Source organism: Girardinichthys multiradiatus, chromosome 2, assembly GCF_021462225.1.
Source record: "Girardinichthys multiradiatus isolate DD_20200921_A chromosome 2, DD_fGirMul_XY1, whole genome shotgun sequence".
NCBI lineage: Eukaryota > Metazoa > Chordata > Actinopteri > Cyprinodontiformes > Goodeidae > Girardinichthys > Girardinichthys multiradiatus.
The window spans coordinates 5,400,262-5,423,798 of NC_061795.1; the positions used below are offsets into that span (position 1 = coordinate 5,400,262).

Here is a 23,537-nt window from a genome sequence, read left to right on the forward strand (position 1 = left end):
TTTATTCATCTAACCTCAAAAGTACAAAAAGTAACAAGTTGATTCAACAAATGTGACAGCAAATAAAAGCTTTGTGTAACAAACCAAGAACACCCTGGCTGTCTCCAACAGACTTAAGGAGAGCAGCAATCACATGATTACTGTTCATCAGCACATTTTCACACATTGCTGGTCTTGACTATAGAAGTGTGTATTAACACATTGCCAAGCTGAAAACTCCAACAGTCTACACCAAAAAATATTTTTTCACATGTAGAAAACATTAAAGTCAGTTGCAAATTTTACTATTAGTATTGGCAGCTGGAAAGGTTTCTAGAAAAAGCTTCCTCTCTCTGAACACATGAATGTACCATAACTTTAGGTTACTTTCGTAACCCCGGTTCTCTGAGTAGCATGAGTGAGTGTCTCACATTGGGAACGCCCTTGGCGTGACCTCATCAGAAGCTCCTATTGCATTATGCCAGCCACAATTGGCTGGAAATAAGCCTGTCAGTGTCAGAGAGGGCAGAGTCCCTCCCCCTATTTATAGGGCTGTCGCTGCACTGATAGTTTATTCAAAACATTCACCTCTTCCTCGAAACGTCAAAGCAAGGAGCGTGACTTGGTGAGACACTTACTCATGCTACTCAGAGAACCGGGGTTACGAAAGTAACCTAAAGTTCTCTTTCATAGCATTCATTTCGTGTCTCACATTGGGAACGAAAATATACTGACTCCCGTATTGCTCAGCAGATTACTCACTGCATGTCAGCAGATTGTAAAACAATCAATCACAGTTCTCTATAGCGCTCGGTGCCACACCGAGTACTGAATGAGCCAGCGATGATGCTGTGACGTCTAGTTTGTAAAACCGAGCAAACGTGTGAGGAGACGCCCAGCTTGCAGCGGCACAAACCTCTCGCAGAGATACTCCTCCGAGCAGGGCCCATGAAGAGCTTAAGCTCCTAGTAGAGTGGGCACGCAGGCCCTCTGGAGGCTGAAGCCCTTTTGAACTATAGGCTAAGGAGATTGCAGCAGTGATCCAATGGGCGAGCCGCTGTTTTGACACCGGTTTCCCATAATAATTCTTAGCCCAGGAGACAAACAGCTGGTCACTTTTCCTGACCTGTTTTGTTCTCCCTAGGTAGATCTGTAAAGCACGTATCGGACAGAGATTGTGCAGCTTCTCCTCTTCCTGTGAGAAGAAAGGAGGGGGATTAAAAACCACCAACTCAATTGGAGAGTATGACCCCAACACTTTAGGCTCAAAAGCAGGGTTGGGGAGCAAAACCATCCTAGTTTTGTCCGGAGAAAATTTTGTGCAAGAAGGATGCACTGATAAAGCGTGGATTTCTCCCACACGCTTAGCAGAGGCCAGTGCCAACAGGAGTGCTGTTTTTAGAGCTACTATCTTTAATTCCACCTGATCCAATGGCTCAAAGGGTGGGCTAGTGAGAGCATCCAGCACTAGTGGCAGATCCCACGATGGAGCAGTGGGTCTTGAAACGGGGAGCTTCCTGCGAGCCCCTCGTATGAACCAGCCCACTAATGGGTGCTGTCCTGCAGTTTTTCCTTCAAAACCTACATGGCAGGCTGAAATTGCAGCTAAGTAAACCTTAATAGTGGAAAAAGCTTTTCCCTTTTCAATCAGGTTCTGTAAGAAGGCTAAAATCACCGCCACAGAACACTGAAAGGGTATTTCTTGAATTTCAGAGCACCATTTTTCAAAAACGGACCATTTGTGCTCATACAAAGATCTTGTAGCAGGCGCTCTGGCATTCTGTATTGTTTCAATGACATTCTGAGGGAGACCTACAGATTGCAGATTGAACCACTCACGGGCCAAGCCCACAGAGCCAGATGTTCTGGGTGGGGATGGAATATTTGTCCTCGTGCCTGAGACAGCAGATCCCTGCGTGCCGGAAGAGGCCACGGCTCCTGGCAGAGGAGCTGTGTTATTTCCCCTAACCAGTGTTTTGCTGGCCAATGGGGTGCAATAACGATCATTGTCAGGCCTTCTGCTCGTACCCTGGCTAGCGTTGGTGCAATGAGAGCTATTCGGGGAAACGCATAGAGCAGAACACAAGGCCAGGTGTGGGCTAGTGCGTCCACCTCCAGAGGTGCGTTCTGATCGTGCAGGGAGAAGAACAGGGGGCACCGATTGTTCTCCTGTGAAGCAAACAGGTCCACTGATGGCTGACCGAACTTCTGCCAGACCAGCCTGGTCACCTCCGGATGGAGCTTCCACTCTGCATACAGAGGATTCCCCCTGGAGAGAAGGTCTGCTCCACAGTTCAGTACTCCTGGGATGTGAGTGGCTCTCAGTGACAGAAAATGTCTGCTGCTCCAAATTATTAGTTTGTGAGTCAGCCTGTGGAGCCTCAGTGACCTCAGACCTCCCTGCCTGTTGATATAAGCCACCACAGTGGTGTTGTCTGTTGTGATCAGCACGTGGTGTCCCCTCAGGATAGGGAGAAAATGTTTTAATGTCAAGTGAACAGCCATCAGCTCCAGGTAATTTATGTGAGCTGACAGCATGTTTGGGCCCCAAGACCCATTCACCATTTGTCGTTCGCATATACCTCCCCAGCCCGACAGGGAGGCATCCGTCGTGACCACCTTTCTGTTTTGCACGACTCCGATCGGAACACCCTCGGTCAGCATATCGGCATCCCGCCAAGGACGTAGTGCTCTTGTGCAGGCTGTGGTGACCCTCACTCTCTGACGGAAGTGTGGGTTCAGCCCCTGTTGAGAGGCCACCCATCGTTGGATCCCTCTCATGTGGAGCCGTCCCAGCGGGACTACTACTAATGCAGAGTGTGAACGATACCAGATTTCCTCTGTGAAACATGGACAAGCAGTTGAGCATGGTTTTCACTCTGTCCTCTGTTAGTCTCACTCTGGCCTGGACTGAGTTTAGAGAGAGACCTATGAAGGATATTTGTTGAGAAGGAAGCAGGACACTCTTCTCCACATTTATTTGGAAACCCAGATCCATCATGTGCTGTGCTAATACAGCTGTGTGGTCTGCAGCTTCTTGGTGGGAGGACGAGGCGATCAGCCAGTCGTCTACAGGTCCTTCTCAAAATATTAGCATATTGTGATAAAGTTCATTATTTTCCATAATGTCATGATGAAAATTTAACATTCATATATTTTAGATTCATTGCACACTAACTGAAATATTTCAGGTCTTTTATTGTCTTAATACGGATGATTTTGGCATACAGCTCATGAAAACCCAAAATTCCTATCTCACAAAATTAGCATATTTCATCCGACCAATAAAAGAAGTGTTTTTAATACAAAAAACGTCAACCTTCAAATAATCATGTATGGTTATGCACTCAATACTTGGTCGGGAATCCTTTTGCAGAAATGACTGCTTCAATGCGACGTGGCATGGAGGCAATCAGCCTGTGGCACTGCTGAGGTCTTATGGAGGCCCAGGATGCTTCGATAGCGGCCTTTAGCTCATCCAGAGTGTTGGGTCTTGAGTCTCTCAACGTTCTCTTCACAATATCCCACAGATTCTCTATGGGGTTCAGGTCAGGAGAGTTGGCAGGCCAATTGAGCACAGTGATACCATGGTCAGTAAACCATTTACCAGTGGTTTGGCATCAGCAGCGACGAGGCGTTCAGAGCACGGACTGAGAGCGCCGCAGCCCTGTAGGACTTGTCTGTCAGGCTGGACTGAAAACGGTCCGCTCTTGAAGGGAGGGCGGGACCACCCGCTGATATGGAGGTCTTCGGGTGTAGGTGCGCTGCCACCGCCGGCTTGACTGGTGGCATCTGGCGGAGACCGCTTTTTTCCATCCCGTCACAATCCAGCACCGAACTGCCAGCCACCGGGTGCTTCTCCTTAAAGGGCTTGTTGCGCCAGGAGACGGCCAGTTCTTCCAGTAGCTCCGGGAAAAACGGCAAGAGTTGTCTGCCTGTTTTCCGTGCTTTTGGTAGCTTCTTTCCGTCGAAACGGGAGCGGACTACCTCCGCCTGAACCTCGGGCCACTGGATGTTTAACGTGGCAGCAGCGCGTTTGCACACGTCGTGCAGGTCAAAATCCAGTTCATGCATATCATGACCGGGTTGGCCCGCGCCTGAGGAAATGGGTTTTGCAACCCGTCCTGACGGAGGCGGACATGGGTCATAATGCTCATCGTTATCCGAGAAGGGCATTTCCGAATCCAGGTCAGAGAGTTCATCGTCTCCCGCCATCAGGAAATCCGGCGGGCCGGATGCGGGGGCGTGCTCGGACATTTCAGGTGGCAGAGGGTCCACGGCGTCGAGGATTTCTCCCCGACTTGGTCCGGCTACTGCATCGGTGGTCAGAGAAACCGCTTGATCGGCTGGTTCCTGTACAGATGCTGTCGAAGCCAACACTGGGTCGTTGCTGGACAATGTCGACTGACTGGCTAGACGGCGACGGAGCATCTTAAGGGAGAACCGGCTACAGTGAGAGCACTCTTCCCCAGGCTCAAAGGCTGCTTGAGTGTGTTTCAGACCGAGACACACCACACAAGCCAGGTGGGTATCCCAGCTTGAAGTTTCATTGCCACACGGGCAGGTTCGTGCCTGTATGCTCTCCTCAGTTTTTGTGGAAGACTTGGCAGTCTCCATGTTTGAAGGAGATTTGGCTGTGAGGCTACGAAAAGGAAAAGAAAACTAGCTGATGACAGCTAAGCTAACCAGGTGTGGCTAGGTTGGGGGGAGCGTTGCGGCTTCCCTATGGGTAGCTTACAAAGGGAGTATTGCTACTCTTTAACGGACAACCGTAGCAAGTAAGTTGACCCACTTTTTTTTTTTTTCTTTTGTGAGTATTTCTACTCTTCCCGCGGTATTTCTACCGAGGGAATAGCTACTCTCCGTGATACTGGACAAACCCAGAGCAAAGCGCCCGGTGACCGAGCTTGCGCACATGTCTGTGGACAGTTTAGCTAGGCTCCGAAGACAGGCCGTATCTACTGGAGAGCTAGTTGGAACTTCTGCTCGTTGCGAGAAGAGGTTTTTGAATAAACTATCAGTGCAGCGACAGCCCTATAAATAGGGGGAGGGACCCTGCCCTCTCTGACACTGACAGGCTTATTTCCAGCCAATCGTGGCTGGCGTAATGCAATAGGAGCTTCTGATGAGGTCACGCCGAGGGCGTTCCCAATGTGAGACACGAAACGAATGCTATGAAAGAGAACCACATAGACATCTGGAGATGACTGGCCAAAATGCACGGCATGATGTTTGGAGATGCCCAAACACGGTGGTGATTTGGGCTTGTTTAGCAGATAAAGGAGCAGGAAACCTCTCATTTACTACTCCTGCGGACCAAAACATTTGAGAGATGGATCCAAGACACATGTTAAAATGATTTGACTAATGTATAGATTTAAAATATGAAATTGTGAAATAGTGTTTTTCTTAAAATTTTGTTAAAGATTTTGTGGTAAAAAAGTGCACCCTCTGTCAACTTTTAAAAAAGATCTGTCTTTTAATCATTTAAAAATTGAACATCCAACTTATGAAAATTGGACTGGATCATTCGGAACTAAAGACAAAATCCAAAACACAGTGCATGACTTGATAAAACCTTTATTCTTTTTGAGACAATAGTTTCAAATGGTATAAATATCAACATTTGTATTAAGAAAAATATTTGACAGAACAAAGGTTGATTTTAAATATAGTGTCTTTAGTTTAGAATAATTATTAAGCCCCTTTTTGACCAGTTCAAGTATCTGACATAATGAAGTAGAGGTGATCAAACATAATTCAGAGTCTTTAAAGTAGTTAAATAGCCCTTAACTACCTAGCGTACTGTAGGTCAGGTTGAAAAATCTTCAGAAACCCGGGGAACCATTGGTCGAAACCACTTTAAAAGACAGTCAACTCTGGATGTGACAAGAGGGACAATTATATATATATTATATAGTATATATATCAACTTTATTTTAGTGACATTAAAAACTTAAAAAAATGAAACATTTCAGTTAACCAAAAAAAAAAAAAAAAAGAAAATCAAAGGAAGAAGTCTGTATATGGGGGAAAATACATGTTAAAACTGATCTAGACACAGATATAGAGCCTCTACTAAAACGTCCACAGCACACATTTAACAATGTTGAATTTGTTTTTTGCCAACCGTATTTTTTATTCTTTTGGTAAAAAAAAAAAAACCTGTTCAGGGAGTGCCTAGACTTGACTGCTGGAGATGGGCATCAGCTTCCCCGCTACCCTGCATCGAATTAAGTGATTTGTTTCCTATTACTTGCCTCCATATTTCTCATAGTGCTAAAAAAAACAGACAACTTAAAAGTATTGCCTATTTTAAAAATAGTTTTTTTTGTCGGGCTGCAGCTCATCATCTCACACAGCAGATGACAGTACGGACTTGAAAAAAGTGATTCAGAGTTCTACAAAACAGTGACCTCAAAATGAACCTAAACGTGTAGATCACTGGTATTTTCATCTGACTCAATCTGCCCCTGGTTATGTTTAGTACAAACTGAGCCCATGGCATGTGAAAATCAACTGTTAGGACAATACAACAAGCTGTTTCAAGGAAACACTTATTGCATTGGTGCTACTGCTCTCTGTCTCCATCATAGGCATGTCTGAGTAACACTGTTAACATTAAGAAATGGAGTCAATGTCTGAATCATAGTGTTAGCCACTTCCATTAGCCCATCTTCATCTGCATGGTTTGCTATATTGTATTTTGTTGATAAAACCACTCTTTCTAAAGAAGCTTTATTATAAGAGACAAAAAAAAAAGTTTTCATCAAGACTACAAGCATTTTAAAAAAATGGGGGGAATAAATATTACAATTTGTATATACTATAAATTCAAATAGCTGCGTATTTGGGTCTGAAACAAGTACAAAAGCAATACAAAGTATAGGGAGAGACTACATGTTTTTAAGGCTTTTTTGTGCCGTCTAAGAGAAAAACTAATGTTTATATGTAAGATGAATCCGTGGGTTTAACAATAAATCATTTTGACAGGTTACAGAACAGGTTATTCCCATAAACACAGAAAGCTTGCTTCTGTGTAACCAAACAACATATTTTTCCAGAAGAAAGTAAAATTCAGTTTCAGGTTTCATACACAAGGACTGTAAAAATAAATGGACTATTGGTTCTCTGCGGTTTTCACAGACAATTGACACTGGCATGCCAGTTAGTGGTATACAATCTGGGCAGCATTTTAAGATATTTATTTACCCTATTAGTGAAGAAAAACATTTATGTAGTAGTAGCCACACTTAGTCCCATCAAATATCTTCAACAACGCTGGACCAATATGACTGAGAAGAAGTGACTGCCTCAAGAAAAAGGCCATGTGTGCTCTGATTCGTCCTTCTACAGGATGACAGAAAATTTATTATGCTAATTCCTTGTTATCCAAGCAGAAAAGGTATTTAATACTGAAAGGCCCCTTTGCAAATAGCCTCCACATACTTGTTTAAAAAAATGCAATGGAGTTCTTTTTGTATCAAAACGGGTATCTAATAAAAAACAGGTTTGATTGTTGAACTGTATTTTTTTCCAAGGTTTTGTGATGGAGCCTTCCCTTTAGGTGAGCTTTAGAACACACCCAGTTTTCCAACCACCGGCTGAATAATGTGGCTTTGATAGCCTAGGGTATGAATATTTTACATCCAAGAGAATCTGAATGTTTTGCTTTGGCCTTTCGAAATTGTCCTAATAGGACTACAAAAACAGAATGGGGTCCAATAATACTATAAGTTCTGTTATTTCAAATCTGACCCAACCAAGGACCTCGCCATCACAGATAGAGTACCATATTAATCTACTACAAGGGTTTTCAACCTAGTTCCTTCACGTCACACTCCACCTCTGACCATTCTTTCTCACATCTCCAGCTCGCTCACCCGTCAAATCTGCACCATCTCGTCTCCTCCCTATGCCCCCACCCTTGCCTTCCCATACGCCCCTCATCCCTCCACCTCGGTGTCTGTGTGCTGACAGGTTGATGTCATGCTGCTGCTGACTTATGGGCTGTGAGCTTTCTGCCTTGTCACGACCGACTCTCTTCTTGGAATACAAATGCAAACACATTCATATACGTAGAGATTCAAGTATACACATGCAAGAGCTCCTGCACATACCTCTCAGAGCTCACCAAATTTCATATAACCCTGCATAGAGCCCAGTGGTTTTTAATTATGTTGCTGTTAATTTTCATCTAAAAGAAACTCCGTAACAGACACTGTTGTATGAAATATTTGAATTGTCATGAATCCTGTTCAATTTTGCTTTCTATATTCCTGTCATTGTTTCTGCTTTTTCATATGGCATCTTCATCCTCATGTTTTTTTTTTTCAGACAAACACATGGTCAGAAATCTGTCATCTACATTATTTAAAGTAATTTGTGTATGTTGTCAATTTCCTGATGTGCTTGGGATCACTGTCCTGTTGCCTGAATCACTTTAAACCAGAAGTTAGCTGTTTGAAAGACAACTCACATCTGAATAAAGTATATCTTAGTAAACATATGAGATCAAGGTCAACACAATAATTATAAGGTGTTTGGGTCATCAAAAACAAAACACAAGACCCCACAAATCATCATCCCTCCAACATCTCCAGTGATTGTTGGTATGGGGTACTGGCACTAATACGCTGTGTTAGTCATTCGCTAAAGGGTTCTTTCAAAAAGATTAGAAAACAACCATTTACAGTGTGACACTGTATTAATTAGTTCAAAAACATTAAGTAGCAGGTAATTAATCACAGATGTTCAGTACAGCCCGTTTCTGGTTCGGCCTGAACCTGTAACAAAAAACTAATGTAGTGTAAAAACTAGTGGTAGGATGCACAGTTTTAAAAATTTTATGAATTTGAGGCTTTGTAAATAACTTATTTTGATTAATTACAGTTTTATTAAATAATATCAGACACTGTTTTACAATTGAAATAAATTGTATTTGACACAGAAAAAAATTATATTACTAATTATACATGTACCTTAGTCTTAAATGTTGCTAGCGACACTATATTCCAAACACCTTAAATTAAAATGTCAGTAAACTGGCATAAGCTGGAATCCAGAGCGTTTTTATAGAAAATAAGGACGTATGGTACATGTATTCATAGCACAGATGTTCAGTATAGCCCGTTTCTGGTTCGGCCCGAACCTGTAACAAATCAATACAGCCTTTTTTCAAACAGGTGCACATGCAGAAGCACATGTATGAAGAAGTCTATGATCTGTCACACAACTTTAAAAAGTGGCTACGAAACAAATGCAGCTTATTAGGGACTCCCAGCGATCACTTAGGTGTCCTGCTTGGGACCATTGATGTTTCTCATTCAGTTCCAGTGATGAAGGAGAAAGAAATGTGGACCGAACCAAGGTTCTGTGTCGGTTTATTCAACATTTTGCTCTACATTGAAATTAAATACTTTACCATGGATTCTGGTCCATACCAAAGTGGTCAATGCAAAAGTTTTCTGCAGCAGCCTTGTTCAGTTTGTTTCTACCGCGTATTTTCTTTGGTGATCAACTGGAGTCGGCTGATGAGGATGGAAGTCTCCGTCGAAACATGTCAGGTATGTCCTTGTGGACAAAAAAAAAAAAAAAGTGTCTAATGACAAAAGAACCTAAAGAGTATAGGCTGACTCGGTTGCCACAAGTTCTTACTAGTTTCTGCTTGAGCAGCTTCCATCCGAGTCCAGCGTCTGTTAGCGTTCACTTGTTGTGTTATTAGCCACATTAGCCGCTAATTCCTCACTGTGTTACACCTGATGCAGCCTTCTTTCGCTGAAGGTTTCCCTGCATTAATTCATAGGGTTTAGCTGATTAGTGCAGAGCTGGCGAGGAAACATCTCAGCAGGGAAATTCAATGTCATGCAACACCACAATGAGGCTATCAGTAAGTGGCTGATATTTCAACAGATAATGTTATCTTATGCCGTCTGGCATAATCCATCACTGTTGCTGAAAGAGGAGCTTTACTGACCTTTTCACTAATGTGCTCTGCTGGGGTTATACTCAGCTCTGTGGACCTGCGGTTTAGCCTAACGTTACTAAACGTCCACTGATGAGAAGGATTGCAACTGTCTTCAGGCTTTTTACCGCAGGATCCTGTTCCAGGAAGCAAGGTAGGTGTCTGAGGCCATTATTTATTCCCCTTCATTTCCACTGTATCTCCAAGGCTAAAAATCCAGTGACTGAGGTGGAAATCTATCCAGGAAAAGGTCCTAATATTGGAGGCAGTACTTTTTCATTTACCGGGGACTTTGGGATGGAGTTCAAACACTCGACATTTACTTAAAGCTGTCAGTAATCCTTTAAAGTATTTTAGGTTTTTAAAACATCTCATTCTCTGAGGTACAAATAAAAACAACCAGAATGCTCAATGACTTTTACGATCTCAAATGAAGAAACAATACACTAGTGCTTAGTGTGTGTGTTTTGGAACTTGTTATAGTGTAAGGCCCATTTTTCCAAAAACATACTACGTTGTGCGGACCCACTGCTCCTCATGGGGCCCAAAGCCTGGGCAACTCTCGGACACCTTCGTCATCTCACTTACCGAATGTGAGTGAGATGATGCTGATCAACGCTGCTGCAGTGGGAGGAGTTACCTGCTCAGCCTCAGCCCTGTATTGGCCTTCACAGAGGAAATGTCATTTTGGAGGCAGGGCTAAAATGTTTGGAACGTCTATAAAGCATTTTCCAAGTAGTGATGCTGCTCCGGAGCGTGTCGAGTAATCCAGGCAATCGCTCGAGGCTTGTGTTGACAACGTACAAGTCCTTCTCAAAATATTAGCATATTGTGATAAAGTTCATTATTTTCCATAATGTAATCATGAAAATTTAACATTCATATATTTTAGATTCATTACACACTAACTGAAATATTTCAGGTCTTTTATTGTCTTAATACGGATGATTTTGGCATACAGCTCATGAAAACCCAAAATTCCTATCTCACAAAATTAGCATATTTCATCCGACCAATAAAAGAAAAGTGTTTTTAATACAAAAAACGTCAACCTTCAAATAATCATGTACAGTTATGCACTCAATACTTGGTCAGGAATCCTTTTGCAGAAATGACTGCTTCAATGCGGCGTGGCATGGAGGCAATCAGCCTGTGGCACTGCTGAGGTCTTATGGAGGCCCAGGATGCTTCGATAGCGGCCTTTAGCTCATCCAGAGTGTTGGGTCTTGAGTCTCTCAACGTTCTCATCACAATATCCCACAGATTCTCTATGGGGTTCAGGTCAGGAGAGTTGGCAGGCCAATTGAGCACAGTGATACCATGGTCAGTAAACCATTTACCAGTGGTTTTGGCACTGTGAGCAGGTGCCAGGTCGTGCTGAAAAATGAAATCTTCATCTCCATAAAGCTTTTCAGCAGATGGAAGCATGAAGTGCTCCAAAATCTCCTGATAGCTAGCTGCATTGACCCTGCCCTTGATAAAACACAGTGGACCAACACCAGCAGCTGACACGGCACCCCAGACCATCACTGACTGTGGGTACTTGACACTGGACTTCTGGCATTTTGGCATTTCCTTCTCCCCAGTCTTCCTCCAGACTCTGGCACCTTGATTTCCGGATGACATGCAGAATTTGCTTTCATCCGAAAAAAAGTACTTTGGACACCTGAGCAACAGTCCAGTGCTGCTTCTCTGTAGCCCAGGTCTGGAGAATGCGGCACCTGTAGCCCATTTCCTGCACACGCCTGTGCACGGTGGCTCTGGATGTTTCTACTCCACACTCAGTCCACTGCTTCCGCAGGTCCCCCAAGGTCTGGAATCGGCCCTTCTCCACAATCTTCCTCAGGGTCCGGTCACCTCTTCTCGTTGTGCAGCGTTTTCTGCCACATTTTTCCTTCCCACAGACTTCCCACTGAGGTGCCTTGATACAGCACTCTGGGAACAGCCTATTTGTTCAGAAATTTCTTTCTGTGTCTTACCCTCTTGCTTGAGGGTGTCAATAGTGGCCTTCTGGACAGCAGTCAGGTCGGCAGTCTTACCCATGATTGGGGTTTTGAGTGATGAACCAGGCTGGGAGTTTTAAAGGCCTCAGGAATCTTTTGCAGGTGTTTAGAGTTAACTTGTTGATTCAGATGATTAGGTTCATAGCTCGTTTAGAGACCCTTTTAATGATATGCTAATTTTGTGAGATAGGAATTTTGGGTTTTCATGAGCTGTATGCCAAAATCATCCGTATTAAGACAATAAAAGACCTGAAATATTTCAGTTAGTGTGCAATGAATCTAAAATATATGAATGTTAAATTTTCATCATGACATTATGGAAAATAATGAACTTTATCACAATATGCTAATATTTTGTGAAGGACCTGTATGTGGTGACGTACATTAGAGGCTGATCCAACTTTGATGTAATGTCCTTAAAACAAGTCAAAATGAGGCTCAGTATTGTGTGTGACCTCCACGTGTCTGAATGACCTCCCTACAACGCCTGGGCATGCTCCTGATGAGACGGTGGATGGTCTCCTGAGGGATCTCCTCCCAGACCTGGACTAAAGCATTCAACTCCTGGACAGTCTGTGGTGTTGGTGGATGGAGCGAGACATGATGTCCCAGATGTGCTGAATCAGATTCAGGTCTGGGGAACGGACGGTCCAGTCCATAGCTTCAATGTCTTCATCTTGCAGGAACTGCTGACACACTCCAGCCACATGAGGTCTAGCATTGTCCTGCATTAGGAGGAACCCAGGGCCAACCGCACCAGCATATGGTCTCACAAGGGGTCTGAGGATCTCATCTTGGTACCTAATGGCAGTCAGGCTACATCTGGCGAGCAGATGGAAAGAAATGCCACCCCACACCATTACTGACCCACTGACAAACCAGTCATGCTGAAGGATGTCGCAGGCAGCAGATCGCTCTCCATGGTGTCTCCAGACTCTGTCACGTCTGTCACATGTGCTCAGTGAGAACCTGCTTTCATCTGTGAAGAGCTCAGGGCACCAGTGGCGACTTTGCCAATTCTGGTGTTCTCTGCCAAATGCCAAGCGTCCTGCACGGTGTTGGACTGTGAGCACAACCCCCATTTGTGGACGTCGGACCCTCATACCATCCTCATGGAGTCGGTTTCTAACCGTTTGTGCAGACACATGCACATATGTGGCCTGCTGGAGGTCATTTTACAGGGCTCTGGCAGGGCTCCTCCTGTTCCTCCTTGCACAAAGGTGGAGGTAGCAGTCCTGCTGCTGGGTTGTTGCCCTCCTATGGCCTCCTCCACGTCTTCTGGTGTACTGGCCTGTCTCCTGGTAGCGCCTCCAGGCTCTGGACACTACGCTGACAGACACAGCAAACCTTCTTGCCAAAGCTCACATTGATGTGCCATCCTGGATGAGCTGCACTACCTGAGCCACTTGTGTGGGTTGTAGAGTCCGTCTCATGCTACCACGAGTGTGAAAGCACCACCAACATTCAAAAGTGACCAAAACATCATCCAGAAAGCATCGGTACTGAGAAGTGGTCTGTGGTCCCCACCTGCAGAACCACTCCTTTATTGAGTGTCTTGATAAACACCAAAGATTTCCTCCTGTTGTCTTTTCTATTTGAACAACAAGATGTAAAATTGATTGTCAATCAGTGTTGCTTCCTAAGTGGACAGTTTGATTTCACAGAAGTTTGATTTACTTGGAGTTATATTGTGTTGTTTAAGCGTTCCCTTTATTTTTTGGAGCAGTGTATTTATCACAACTGGTATAAAATCGCTCACCAGGATCATCTGCAGTTGCTGGTAGTCTAGTGATTAAGAGTTGGCTCTTGCACCTATGTTATCTGGGGTCCATTCCCAGTTAGGGAACATATTTTTATAAATCTATCTTGGAAAAAAGTTTTAATCTCAGAGGCTTCACCTGGTCAAATAAAGACCGTTATTATAACCATTATAGGGATAAATAACATCAGCAAATTCACATCACCACCCTCTCCCATAAGTGTTTCCACGTTTCCTTTTGATCCAGCCATTGTATCATAAAGACAGATTAAGATCATATTGACACCATATTCAGAATTTACACAAGAAATTCACGTCATTATAATCATTCTGCCTATTTTACATTTATTGTCCACTTGATGGCGGAGTAGAGCAAATGAAGCACGGTAATGCCTCTGCTCACGAGTCGAGCAATCGGATGGAAAGCGTCAGTGCTTCAAGAGGCTTCATCTTGCCATCACTACTTCCCAGATTCATAAACTGCAATAATTGCTTTGTCAAGGTTATTGCTGATGTTGGCCTTGTGTTAACACACATCTATAAACAGCAGACCAGCAACTGGACACGATTCCTGCTAATGGTCAGTTATTGATTAGGTCAGTTATGCATTAGATTAGCAGCACTATTCTCATGCCGTCCCTCGTAAATATTGTGGAAGCGTCAAGAGGCAACTATTGTGTTGTGTTGTTATAGAGAGTATCAACAGTTCCTTATAAATTGCCCACTATACTTTGAAGAATTGATTAAAGCACAAGATAAAAGATCTGGTGTGTGGGTGGTTAGGGGTGGATTCGCATTATTAGAAGCTTTAGCTAAAAAGATAGCAAATAAAGAACACCTTTTTATGTATTTTCAAATTAGAACCATTAGCTTTGCAATGTAAACATGCTTTCATGTACATGTGGACATGTATGCTGACCTGGCAAAGCAGATTGTGGAGGCAAATGACTTCTTTCTGCAGGTCTTTTGTCTGGACAACTAACTGGTTACAGACGGCCTGGGCTTCCTTCTTTGGGTCCAGAGAGAGGATCAGCTGCATGGGGGATCAAAGAAAGGTTGATCTTAAAAAAGTATTGTTGCTTAGACATCTGTGTCCTGGAGAGGCCACAAATGCCCTGGTTCAAATCTCACATCCTGCCACTCTGACCAAACCCTTAGCCTCTGAATGCTCCCCGGGCGCCGCATGATGGCAGCCCACTGCTCCCTAAGGGATTGGTTAAATGCAGAGGATAATTTCTTTCTCCATTGTGAGATCAATAAAGTTGAATTATTATTATTATTATTCCACTGCTTGTTAACAGAAGAAGCAAATCAGCCAATCTCAAGGCAGCAACTGGACATCTAGAACTGGTGAAGATGATTTGCTGACGTTCAAACAGAGCATCAGAATGTCATGTCAAATATGACCTGAACCCTCATTTGTTTTGAAAGCATTAATCATATCTGACCAGAGTAACTATCGGATGTAAAACTAATGTAGTGTAAAAACTCGTGGTAGGACGCACAGTTTTAAAAATGTATCTAATAAATTTGAGGCTTTGTAAATAACTTATTTTGATTAATTACAGTTTTATTAAATAATATCAGACACTGTTTTACAATTGAAATAAATTGTATTTGACACAGAATCAATAAATATACTGATTCTGTGTTGTTTTAAAAATTGAAAATTATATTACTAATTATACATGTACCTTAGTCTTAAATGTTGCTAGCGACACTATATTCCCAACACCTTAAATTAAAATGTCAGTAAACTGGCATAAGCTGGAATCCAGAGCGTTTTTATAGAAAATAAGGACGTATGGTACATGTATTCATAGCACAGATGTTCAGTATAGCCCGTTTCTGGTTCGGCCCGAACCTGCGATCACTCCCAGCGATCACTTAGGTGTCCTGCTTGGGACCATTGATGTTTCTCATTCAGTTCCAGTGATGAAGGAGAAAGAAATGTGGACCGAACCAAGGTTCTGTGTCGGTTTATTCAACATTTTGCTCTACATTGAAATTAAATACTTACCTGAAACAAAGTCGTCAAAAGCAAAAATCTATGAAAAATAGGATAAACCAGCTGCCTGCAGCATTCCACCCAAATGGAAATCTTTACAGCAGCAGACATGCAGCAACACACAGATACCATGTCGAGAGGAGTCTCACTGCGGTTTTACTTGTACAGGTCCTTCTCAAAATATTAGCATATTGTGATAAAGTTCATTATTTTCCATAATGTCATGATGAAAATTTAACATTCATATATTTTAGATTCATTGCACACTAACTGAAATATTTCAGGTCTTTTATTGTCTTAATACGGATGATTTTGGCATACAGCTCATGAAAACCCAAAATTAATATCTCACAAAATTAGCATATCATTAAAAGGGTCTCTAAACGAGCTATGAACCTAATCATCTGAATCAACAAGTTAACTCTAAACACCTGCAAAAGATTCCTGAGGCCTTTAAAACTCCCAGCCTGGTTCATCACTCAAAACCCCAATCATGGGTAAGACTGCCGACCTGACTGCTGTCCAGAAGGCCACTATTGACACCCTCAAGCAGATTGTAAGACACAGAAAGACATTTCTGAACGAATAGGCTGTTCCCAGAGTGCTGTATCAAGGCACCTCAGTGGGAAGTCTGTGGGAAGGAAAAAGTGTGGCAGAAAACGCTGCACAACGAGAAGAGGTGACCGGACCCTGAGGAAGATTGTGGAGAAGGGCCGATTCCAGACCTTGGGGGACCTGCGGAAGCAGTGGACTGAGTCTGGAGTAGAAACATCCAGAGCCACCGTGCACAGGCGTGTGCAGGAAATGGGCTACAGGTGCCGCATTCCCCAGGTCAAGCCACTTTTGAACCAGAAACAGCGGCAGAAGCGCCTGACCTGGGCTACAGAGAAGCAGCACTGGACTGTTGCTCAGTGGTCCAAAGTACTTTTTTCGGATGAAAGCAAATTCTGCATGTCATTCGGAAATCAAGGGAAATCATGCTTCCATCTGCTGAAAAGCTTTATGGAGATGAAGATTTTATTTTTCAGCACGACCTGGCACCTGCTCACAGTGCCAAAACCACTGGTAAATGGTTTACTGACCGTGGTATCACTGTGCTCAATTGGCCTGCCAACTCTCCTGACCTGAACCCCATAGACAATCTGTGGGATATTGTGAAGAGAACGTTGAGAGACTCAAGACCCAACTCTCTGCATGAGCTAAAGGCCGCTATCGAAGCATCCTGGGCCTCCATAAGACCTCAGCAGTGCCACAGGCTGATTGCCTCCATGCCACGCCGCATTGAAGCAGTCATTTCTGCAAAAGGATTCCTGACCAAGTATTGAGTGCATAGCTGTACATGATTATTTGAAGGTTGACGTTTTTTGTATTAAAAACACTTTTCTTTTATTGGTCGGATGAAATATGCTAATTTTGTGAGATAGGAATTTTGGGTTTTCATGAGCTGTATGCCAAAATCATCCGTATTAAGACAATAAAAGACCTGAAATATTTCAGTTAGTGTGCAATGAATCTAAAATATATGAATGTTAAATTTTCATCATGACATTATGGAAAATAACAATATGTTAATATTTTGAGAAGGATCTGTATATGTTGATTTTAGTCATTGACTAAATGAAACCAATTCCCCAATCAGTTCTATAAATGGCAAATTTTTCTAGAACATAATGATAAAAATCACATTGTCAAAAATGATTTGTTCACCATTGAATAACATAAAACAAACACAAATTATACATTTTGGTTTCTTTTGATTGAAACATACTGAAGACTTCAAAACCAAGGTAAGAAGTGAACTGTGATGTTTGTGTTTCCTTACAGCACTAACAGAAAGCTTCCAATAAGTAAACCAGTATAGGTAGGGTGTACCTGAGAGGCCTGACAAGGGAAACGGCTGATGACATCCTGAAGGATCTCTGTCAGATAGCAGCACTGGTGACTCACACTTAGGAGGAAGTTCTGCAGATCCTCACGCCTGGAAAATATGGTAGAAAAAAAGATTTCTTTTACATATATATATTTTTATACTGCTTTAGATACAGTATTACTGCAGATAAATTGTAATGTTTGATACAATAAGCTTTGAATAAAAGAACAGAAATAATAAAATACCATATTATATTCCTGGATATAACTGGTTAGCATTGTAAAAATGTGCAGGTATTTAACAACTGAGAGAGATGAATCGCAGTTTAATTTAAAAAAATGACCAGAATATAAAATACATCCCTTTGGTGTCTCTCATGCTTTCCTAGGTAGATACCCAATAATTCAAAGATAAAGTCAAAAGGGTGCCTTTTTTAACATGAACTTACCAAATATGTCAACACGAAAAAACAAGGCATAGTCTGCAAAAGATACTCAGCTATGACGGTGCAGACAGATTGATAGTTTGGACCAAGATCAGAGCTCACATAGTCCAAGTGATTTTCTGTTCTCTTCCCCAAATTCTACTGAAAACTGAGCAGGTGGCCAAGCCTTTCCTACCTGATCCTCCTCACTTTGTCAACCCTCCCTGAAAAACCCCCAGGTTAAATGATTAATTATTTATATTCATCAACCTTCTGGGTGTCTCTTCCCATCGGCTAGAACTGTGGGATATTGATAGTTCCTTTCTTAATGGTAGATTTCCCTGGCTAAGGGCACAGAGCATGTAGCCATCCCAGCCCTCCTAACACTCTGTCAGAGGGGCCAGTAAACAGTGTCAGCCAGCCTCCAGCACCCACACCTCCCTTTTTACTGCTGTTAGTTTATCTAAGGACACAGAGTGATGATGGGCCAAAGAGGGAAGGCACTTAGGAGCCTTTTCCACCAAACTGCCTCCAGTGCTAAACTGATGCTGAAGCTTAAGCACTGGAGGATTCAGCCATCCCACCACCACTTCACTGCTGGGCCCAGAAAAATAACCGCTTTCATCAGGACCCTGGGACAGCATCAGACAAAGCAGCAGCCAATCAAAATAGTGTGAGCACCATGTTTCTAACAAGAAAAACCGAAACTGTAAAATCACAGCTTTTCCAATATAATAATTTGTCCAATTTGCATCAGAACAATATAATCTGAAGGCTCCCGCAGAGTTGGGCGTACTGTGTGCAGCGCAGACTCCAAGAGCATTATTTGCAGATGTTCAAGGTCTCATAGTCGAGCTTACCAATTTCATACATTTCTGGTGCCAAATTGATTCATTTCCCACATTTTCTGCCATGGCGTTGTTGGATGTGGAGGAAGAGCTAATCTGCCGTGTAGCTTTGGAAAAAAAACCCAAAAAAAACGAAGGTGGCGTAAAAGGCCATTAAACCAGACTAGGGACGAAGAACCTGTCAGTGCAGCGCAGAGAGCGGCAGTGACACTGTGTGTCCTTGCAACCTGCTACATATTCCTGATGTCTTCTAATATTGTTTTGTTTAAATGTTTTTGTTTTATTGTATTTTTATTTTATTCTCGTTCATTAAATCAGCTATTTTAAATCATTTTTAGGTTCATAGATAGACAAAATATAACACTGTAAATAAAATACATTGATGACAAATATAATTTGTTTAATTTATTAGTCAAACTTAAAGCTTGTTTTAAAGATTAAATCAATTTATTTGTAGATCAACTTATTGAGCTACTAGTCTTTCAAATATAGTGACTAGTCTGTCCATGCTCTCCTCAGCTTCTCTTTGCAGCCTTAATACAACCAAACAAAAATAGTTTAACCAGAATCTAAACTGAGAATAGCCATTTATTTTTCCTTGCACTTATGTTCCTTTGCAGAAAATACAAAAGTATATCTATGCATAAACCTAATAACAGAAGCGCTTTTAAGCTTTTAACTGAGATTTACTTCAACATCAAAACGTGTATTCCCTTTCCGCTGAAAAAAAAATAACGCTATTCTAATTAGTCAGTCAGTCATTTTCTACCGCTTATTCCATAGTGGGTCGCGGGGAAGCTGGTGCCTATCTCCAGCAGTCTATGGGTGAGAGGCGGGGTACACCCTGGACAGGTCACCAGTCCATCGCAGGGCAACACACAACCATGCACACACTCATTCACACACCTAAGGGCAATTTAGAGTTACCAATTAACCTAACAGTCATGTTTTTGGACTGTGGGAGGAAGCCGGAGTACCCGGCAACAGGCAACAGTGCTACCAACTGCACCACCGTGCAGCCGCTATTCTAATTCTAATTATGAATGAACAATTCAAACAAGTATGACACATTTCTACATCAGGGAATAAAGATGAACAAATTATTCCATTGTTTCCCCTGTCTCTATATTGGAGGGGCACACCGCCCCTCTCAACCTTTAGAGACCACCTTCTGAAGAAGCGAGAAAAACGTTTTTCTTGTCATGGAACACCATATGACGTAAAAAGCATCGTTCCATGAATACAAAAAAAACCTTTTTTTGCACTGCTTCATGACATCTGTTACACTGGGTAAAATGACCTTTTCTTGCATTCTACAGGGCCCTGCCCATATTTTTCTCATCTGCTTGATTTAAACTCCAGTTACCCAATAAGAGAAGTAGGAGTGCAGACCACACTAATTCACCACAGATCAGTTGTGTTGCAAAGATATTTGATTTTTTCTGGCATACTTCATATACTCTGCAGCACTCTGTACTCATTCATTATGATGTCTTTACAGTCCAACAAAGCAAACAAAATACATAATACATTTGTCTAAAACAAGATCAAAATTTTCATTACAACACAGTTCTACACTATTTAAATAATTTACACTCCTAATAAAAACCTTGAAATATAATATTAACAATATGTAAATCAAACTAATGTATTGTTTCTACATTTATGTAAAACAGCAGATTCATTTCTGAATTCAGGGCTGTCAGTAGTACATTTCTCCACCACCAGAGGGCACTCAGGTTAGCTAGTCTACTGAAAATTCATGACTGCTCATACGCTTTTAAAAAAATAATTCAATGTTATCCATGTTAGCTATTTCATGTATTTGGTAGTTTTAATTTGGTTAATGAAAGGAAATGAAATATGCGGAGGTGGGAGAAACAGATGAAGATATAAAAATACAGAAATATGGAGAGAAGCAGATGAAGAAAAAGATGTTGACAGAAAGATATGAATACAGAGATACAAAATAGAATAAGAGATTATTAGTAATAATAATAATTTTATAGGAATGTTTTACCCAATATGTAGAAGTTGATTAAGGCAACAAATTTTTATATTGCTGATATTAAAAGAAACACAAAAATCCGGTCTCCTTTTGGTGTCTGTTTACCCATTTCTAACTTGTTGTATTTAATTTACTTTATTATTCACTTTGACACATTTTGTTCGACACATTTTAAATTTAGTTATAATTGTTTTTGCCTTTTTGACACAATAACAAAACTAAGAATTTTATAGCAGTAACAAGTCTGGTAAACACATTCCTGGAGATAATTTACATGTTACATACACTAGTTAAGGGAAGCAGTCTACATGTCGAGGTATGTAAATTTACTGTACATTTATATTTGTACATGTTTTGTTTTGATTGATTTGCTTATGTGACCGTCCTGGTGGTAAGGAAACATTTGGGCTCCACTTGTGTTTTATGATTGTTTGTGGCCAGAAAGAACTTGAAATGTTACAAGTGACGTTTTTCTTGACAGAACTGCTCAGTCCTAAACAGACAGACTGAATGCAAACTTCACACCATCTCTGTCCCAACAGGTGAAGCAGAAGAAGGTAGGCAACTTTCAGCCTCTGCTGCAGTTACTTCCTTACTTATTTGAGCTACCCATCAGCACTCACCTCACAAATCATTAGAGTGCTGCTGAAACCATTAGAGCCTGACTCGGTGGTGGACTATGGCGATGGGAAGAGGGAGGAGCAGTGCCAAGATGGTGAAATGCTCACTAGGGGGATGGTGACTTCCAGTGGAGGAGGACAGATGGGCAGTTCTGAGAAGCTGGAGCCAAGATGAATGTGGAAGAGGGTTTAAGGCAAAGGTCTGCAACCGCTCCAGACCCAAAAGTGGCTCTTTGGACGTTCCACAACAGCTCTTAATAACTTTGATTGAAAATAATGGAGAACCAGCAAATGTTTTTATTAATAGATATAATAGAGGTTTTAGCAGTTTTTTGATGGAAAGATTGAATTGGATTTCCACAACACATTAAGACTGAAAGTACCAGCAATAATTTTTAGATCTATTATTCTTGTCATTAGGTTGGAAACTATGTGCTGATTTTAACATTAATCTCCACAAAAAACATCCCTTAGAAGAAAATGTATCCATCCTGTTTTACCACAAATTAGTTTTCTTTATTTTTAAAACACTAAAGATAGAAATAGAAGGTGGTTCTTTAAATATGAGAACAAATTTCCTATAGTAGATATATGTTGCATTGTTTACAAACCTGGTCCAGAACTACAGGAAACATCTGTACTTGTAAACAAAGGTTTCTGTACCAAATATTCTCTTTTTCTACTCATGCAATAAAATGCAAATTGTTATTTAAATATCATACAATGTGATTTTCTGGATTGTTTTTTAGATTCGGTCTCAGTTGAAGTGTACCTACAGTGAAAATTAGACCTCTCCATTCTTTGTAAGTGGGAAAACTTGCAAAATCAGCAGCACATCAGATTCTAATTCTGTATACAGTTGTAATCACTGACTGCTCCTTTACAGATGTACAAATATCCATTTCTGTTCCAAATGATACACATTCATACATCGCTAATGCTCTTCCATAAAGCTCAGAGGATTCTGTATTCACTTGTCTTCAGTATTTTATTTGTCACACCTAAGACTATAATCATCAGGTTCTATCTTCATAATATTTCGATAAAGCATTATAAAGTATTCTAAGTATTCAACAACTTATTGCCTATTTTTAATCACGGAGATTTGTAGTTTTTTTTCTACCTCGTCATGTTGATGCTTTTACTACGTGATATTTTCAGTTTTAGTGTTTGTGTCTTGATTCCAACAGGCCTGTCAGACATTAAGATCCAGTATCCTACCCATTCTCTTCAGCGCCCATTTGGATCTTGTCTAGGTCCACTTTGTCCAGGTGCATCTGCTGCACAGCACTCAACAGCTTCTGCTGGTCCACTGGGTCTGTGATACCAATCTGACAAATAGCAAAACAAGTAAAGATGTGTTTTGTGGATTCTGTGCACTTAAGCGGAGTTAAATAGTAAAAAAAAATTAATTACAAATTTTTTGTTTTAACTCATACAAAGTATTGTTTAAAAGACGATAACCTTCAAGTGTGGCACCAAGAAACAAAGCTGACAAACACAGATGTTACAGTCCTCTACCTTTTTGAAGTCCTCCTCCTCCATGGTCAACAGGTAGCTCCAGGTGATATCATTTTCCTGTGTTCATGTGTATGAGGAAAGGCAGAAAAAGGAGAATTTACCAAATCCAAATTCCACAACTGTTCCTGTAACAGATGTTCCTGTATAACACATGTACATAAGGCATTTTCCTAAAAGCTACAACAAGCTACCTACACCCACTGAGTAAAGCAGTCTTCAAATTTCAGATGGGGGAGAAAACCTGAGGTGTCCCGTAGTTTAATTCAGGCCATCTCATAAAATACGTACCAAGTAAAATACGTACACTATACAACTCCTGACCCAGTCCCAGGCAGAAATGTCAGTCTGTAAATGAGGCAGCTGTGAAAAACTCTTTCTGCATCAGTGCATAACCACGGTTTCTTGAACACAGTACAATACCATGGTGTATCTAAGAGGGATAAGGGAATGTAAATGTCTTATCACTAAAAGGAAATAAGCATTTAAAGACATCAAAAACACATAAAAGCTAGGGGTGTGATGGTATTATTTGG

The 23,537-nt window shown here is 41.6% G+C and overlaps 1 protein-coding gene across 1 annotated transcript in view; it reads right to left on the reverse strand.

The window, feature by feature from the left end:
• asz1 (ankyrin repeat, SAM and basic leucine zipper domain containing 1) overlaps positions 1-23,537 on the reverse strand; it is an 81,089-nt gene that overhangs the window by 1,356 nt on the left and 56,196 nt on the right. Inside the window, exons 9-12 of the mRNA XM_047384743.1 lie at positions 23,005-23,061; positions 22,705-22,814; positions 17,586-17,691; positions 14,625-14,738 (exon numbers count right to left, since the gene is read on the reverse strand). Coding sequence (XP_047240699.1) covers positions 14,625-14,738; positions 17,586-17,691; positions 22,705-22,814; positions 23,005-23,061 — 387 coding nt within the window. The remainder of the gene's footprint in view (positions 1-14,624; positions 14,739-17,585; positions 17,692-22,704; positions 22,815-23,004; positions 23,062-23,537) is intronic.